This window comes from Erpetoichthys calabaricus, chromosome 5 (genome assembly GCF_900747795.2).
Source record: "Erpetoichthys calabaricus chromosome 5, fErpCal1.3, whole genome shotgun sequence".
NCBI classification, from domain to species: Eukaryota; Metazoa; Chordata; class Cladistia; order Polypteriformes; family Polypteridae; genus Erpetoichthys; species Erpetoichthys calabaricus.
In genome coordinates, this window is record NC_041398.2 from 246182694 (window position 1) to 246188153 (window position 5460).

Here is a 5460-nt window from a genome sequence, read left to right on the forward strand (position 1 = left end):
CAAGGCACATAACGTATATTGTAAATATATAGCGAAGTGTATTATGCAAAAAGTTATTACAAATGTACTTGAGATGATGTGTTTCCTAAGACAGGCACCCCCAAAGAGTTCGTCTAATTTATTCTGAAAAGCGTCAGGCTGTAACAGGTTGCCGTCTCATGTGCTCGTGTCCGGGAGGGCAGTGTGTGTGTGTGTGTGTGTGTGTGAGTGCGTGCGTGCGTCTGAAAGAGAGTACAAACAGGAGAATATGGGGGAGTGTGCGCGCGTGTGTGTTGGGGGGTGTACAGTGTTCACTCTTCATAGCGGCGGTGACGTCATCGAGTGCGCTCCTCTCCTAGCGCGCTGGTTAAAAAGAAGCAGAAAGGAGCAAAAAGAAACATGTGAGCTGTCGGAGAGCCTGAGAAAGACGGAGAAGGAGACCCGCACGAAGACAGAGAGACGGCGAGAGCGAGCGAACAGCCCAACGCATCTTCCACTGGGCAACTCTGCGCTTTTTAAAACTTGGCTGAAACATTACCTGGCAAAATTGATCTTCTGAGTTTTTTTTATGTTATGGTTTTACTGCTTTTTGGCATTTTAACTGATATTACAGCATTAGTGGTTGAATTACAATCAACGCTTAAGCTTCTTAATTCTAAATTATAACCTTGTTTTATTACATTGTCTACACATAACTTTGATTGCTTAGCAAAAAGGAGCACTTTTTTTTTTTTTTTGCTGTTGGTATTTTTTTTTTTCTTGAAAATTTTTAAGACAAATTAAAAAAGAAAACTAAGAGTAGATAAAAAAGGAAAGAGCGAAAGAAGGAGGATGGTGCACTTAAAACTAATGCTGATAGTTGTCGTTGCGGTCCATTTTTGGGAAAGCGCTGATGCGAAATTTGGCGAAAAAGGAGAAAACGGTCCCAGAAGGAGGAGATGTCTGGACGGCAGCACGCCGAGACGACTGAAGAAGAGAGAGAAGAAGCTGACTCTGGATATCAGCGGCTCCGAAACGTGTCACGATTTGTACCCAAGGATGTCCTGTTGTCACCCCCGCAGAAGCGTCCATCAGAATCCGCACCTCCGGAGCGCACGGGTAAGTAGCGCGTACGAGAGCGCGCCAGGCGCGTGCACCCGGGCCGCTATCACTCGGACATGGAGGACTGCTCGTGTTGGTGTGAGCCGCGGGAGGGTTACAATGATGATGTTGATGATGATGATGATTATTATTATTATTATTAGTAGTAGTAGTAGTGGTCGTTGGCTTTATCCAAAGTAACTTGTAACATCTGAAACACAATCGGTTACAATTCTCTTGTTTTTGTTTTATTGACTTGCTCGGGGTCACACAGCGTCAGGGTTTGAAATACACTGTCTAAAATTGCTTGCGTAGGGGTGGGGTACTACGCGGTTGTTGGTCCATTTTCTTTGAGCTTTATTCAGTACAGGCTTTATGGGAGCTCTGGTAGCGCTGCAGGGCAGGAACCTTCCGCGGCAGGGACGCCAGTCTGTTCTCTCACACATCCATTTCGGAATCAGAATAGCAGCTCTTTTCCATTTCGAAGAGAAGTCTCGCCAAGAAGGCACTCTAAATCGTAACGTCTGGACACATTTCGCTAAGAAGTCACTCACTGTAACAAGTTTCAGTCACTGGGCTTGATGAAAGGCGAGAGATCGGCGCGTGACAAGTCGCGCTTCCCCCCGCAATGATACGGCAAATGAGCCCTAGCGCTACACATAAATACGTTGAATTTAACGGAATTGATTGTACAAATCGGCGCCCCCCTATCGTGTCCGACCTCAAGGGACGGGGCGGGGGCTGCTCCTCAGGAAAGCAAGCACGTGCGTCTGTGTTAAAGCGGGGAGGTGGGCACTATAAAGAGCACGAATGTAGAATATAAAGTTACAAAAGTGTCGCGGGCAGCAATTAGTTACGAGGGGGCTGACAGATTTGTAGGCAGAGCCTAAAGGCACAAACTTTGCGCTGTCACTTTTATACTAAGTGACAAGAGTGAACAGCGGCGGTTAGTCAGTAGCAATGAACTGACGATTTGCCTTAACGGACGAGGACTGCTTCGTTAGAATATCCCGCACTATGTTCCTGCCTTGCGCACTATGCGTGTTCGGATTGGCTCCCGCGCTTCCCCGCGACCCTGCTCAGGATTAAGCGGATTTGATAAATGAAAGGTTGATTGGATGGAATAAGCAAAATAAATAAAGACGTCGTAAATTATGTACTCATATATGCTACACCATGACATTTACTATAAGAACGCTTAATCCCGAGAAGAGTGACGGGTTGGGGGGGTATTCATATATAATTGTAATGGTGAGTTTAACTGGACGAGCATAGTTAACCCAGTATGCGGGACTGTGAGTTGTGTTCATTGGAGGAACCTGTGAAGGACTGGCGCCCGGTGCACGATTCATGTCCGACTTCAGCTTAAAGCTGTTAAAATCGGCGGCAGCGTCCGCGACTGGACAACTGAGTTAGAATGCGGACCGGTGGACGAATGGATGGATGGCTAAAACGAGCACCTCTGGTCTTCAGCAAATACGCCATGCAACTTAATGATCGATTCGATAGACGCGGAAAGGCACATTTTTTTGTAAAAACAGAGGTTCTGCATGGCATTTTACTTGAGTGATTCCTTTGCCTGGCAAAGCACCCTTTCATTCAGGGAAGGGATCTTTGCATCGAAAACTGGTTGTTTGGTCATTGGAAAGGTTCCTAGTATATGGAATTTACCAGAAATCATGAATATATATACGCGCTGATTGATAAGGGCAGTCCAAGAAATCCTGAACTCACAGCCCGTGCTACTGTGAAGCAAATCGGGAACACGCTGGCTTGCCATACATCTGTGATCATCTATCGATAGAGCCTGCCATTGATCTAAAAAAAAAATAAAAATAAAATAAAGAAATAAAGGTTCTTTCTGGAACTTAACTGTGGGTGGTTCTTTAGGGAGCCAGAGTTCCCCTTATAGGACATCGCTCAGAAAGACTCTCACTTCGGCACCTTTGTTTGGAGTGTAATCCTAGGCTAGGGGGACTCACGCAAACTGTTTGTCTATTAACGTAAGTTTTATTGCTAGTAGACATCCATCCATTTTCTAAACGCACTTATCCAGGGAAGCTTCGTGAGGCAGCTGGAGCCATCTGAGCCAGCACGGAGTGCAAGGCAGGAACAACACCAGGATGGGCGCAATCGCAGTATATGATTTATGTATGTGTGTTTATATATGTTTGTTGTTACATGTAATCCATCCGTTTTATAAATATAAGTAAGTTTGTTATTACTACATGGCATCCATTCGTTTTATATATATATATATAGTATATATGTAAATTTATTTTTACTACATATAATCCATCCATTTTATATATATATATATATATATATATATATATATATATATGTAAATTTGCTATTATCACATATAATCCATCCATTATGTAAATTTATTATTACTACATATAATCCATCCATTTTATATATATATATATATGTAAATTTGCTATTATCACATATAATCCATCCATTATGTAAATTTATTATTACTACATATAATCCATCCATTTTATATGTATATATTTATATATATATACATATGTAAGTTTGCTATTACCACATATAATCCATCCATTTTATATATATATATATATATATATATGTAAATTTATTATTACTACATATAAGCCATCCATTTTATATATATCCATCCATTATCCAACCTGCTATAGCCTAACTACAGGGTCACGGGGGTCTGCTGGAGCCAATCCCAGCCAACACAGGGTGCAAAGCAGGAAACAAACCCCAGGCAGGGCAACAGCCCACCGCAGGGCGCACACACACACACACACACACAACAAGCACACACACCAAGCACACACTAGGGACAATTTAGGATCAGCAATGCACCTCACCTTCATGTCTTTGAACTGTGGGGGGAAACCCAAGCAGACACGGAGAGAACATGCAAACTCCACGCAGGGAGGACCTGGGAAGCGAACCCGAATCTCCTAACTGTGAGGCAGCAGCGCTACCCACTGTGCCACCTAATATATATATATGTTTGTTATTACTACATGTAATCCATCCATTATATATAAATATATGTTTGTTTCTTATTGCTACATATAATCCATCCTTTTTATATATAAATATGTAAGTTTGCAATTATTACATATAATCCATCCATTTTATAATATATATATATATATATATATATATATATATATATATATATATATATATATATATGTATATGTAGGTTTGTTATTACTACATATAATCTATCCATTTTATAAGATATATATAGATATATGTATATATAGATATAGGTTTGTATATATGTGTACGTTTGTTATTACTACATGTAATCCATCCATCCATTTTCAAACCCAGGGTCGCAGTGGTACTGGTGACCTATCTGAGCAAAACAGATGGCACATGGCATGTTGGAATATTCCCTGGACAAGGAGCCAGTCCATCGCAGTAGAGAAACTTAAATAAATATTTGATATGAATATGCTTAATCCACTCATCTGTTTTCAAACCTGTGTATCTTTAGCAGGGTCGTAGGGAAGCTGGAGCCTATCCAAGCAAAGCAGAGGGTGCAAGACATGCAGGAACAGCACCTGGACAGGTTGCCAAGTCCAACCATCCATCCATTATCCAACCCGCTATATCCTAACTAGAGGGCCACGGGGGTCTGCTGGAGCCAATGCCAAGTCCATTACAGTATTGTAGTATATACAGGGTTGGGCAAAATCAGATTTACAGTTATTTGTATGAAAGAAGACAAGCAAGTTAGGATTATTAGAATATCTTTACTAACTCAATAGCATCATTAGCTTTATTAAATCAAAAGAATGTCACAATGACACAGCACACTCAGGTACAATCTTGTAAGTGCCCAAATTGCCAGCCTCATGTATTCACAACTGTAGACCTACTGTTGCCCACCCCATGTTATTATTTTATTCATACCAACCTGCAATATTTGAGGTATAATTGGTTAAATGTATTATTATTATTATTACACAATTGGAGCACTGGCAGGTGAAGTGCCTTACTCAGGGTCACGCTGTGTCACTAGTGGGATTTGAGTCCACAGCCTCAGGGTTTATAGTCCAAAGCCTTAATCACTATGCCCTGCCCATATTTTGTAGTTACATGTCATTAATATCCCCCCTGTGATGGACTGCCGCCCTGTCCAGTGACCATTCCTGCCTTGTAAACAGTGCTTACTGGGATTGGCGCCTGCTTCTCTTTATCTCTGATCAGGACAAACAGGTTTGAATATGGATGAATGGATTATAAATATAAATAGCAATATTTTAATTGTCTGCGGTGGGTTGGCACCCTGCCCAGGATTGGTTCCTGCCTTTGTGCCCTGTGTTGGTTGGGATTGGCTCCAGCAGACCCCTGTGACCCTGTGTTCGGTTTCAGCGGGTTGGAAAATGGATGTAT

General features: G+C 41.8%; 1 protein-coding gene across 1 annotated transcript in view; it reads left to right on the top strand.

Moving 5' to 3' along the window:
- The first annotated feature begins 744 nt into the window (after positions 1-744).
- Positions 745-5460, top strand: part of hhip (hedgehog interacting protein) — a 206521-nt gene continuing 201805 nt past the window's right edge. Inside the window, exon 1 of the mRNA XM_028802729.2 lies at positions 745-1077. Coding sequence (XP_028658562.2) covers positions 811-1077 — 267 coding nt within the window. The 5' untranslated portion in view covers positions 745-810. The remainder of the gene's footprint in view (positions 1078-5460) is intronic.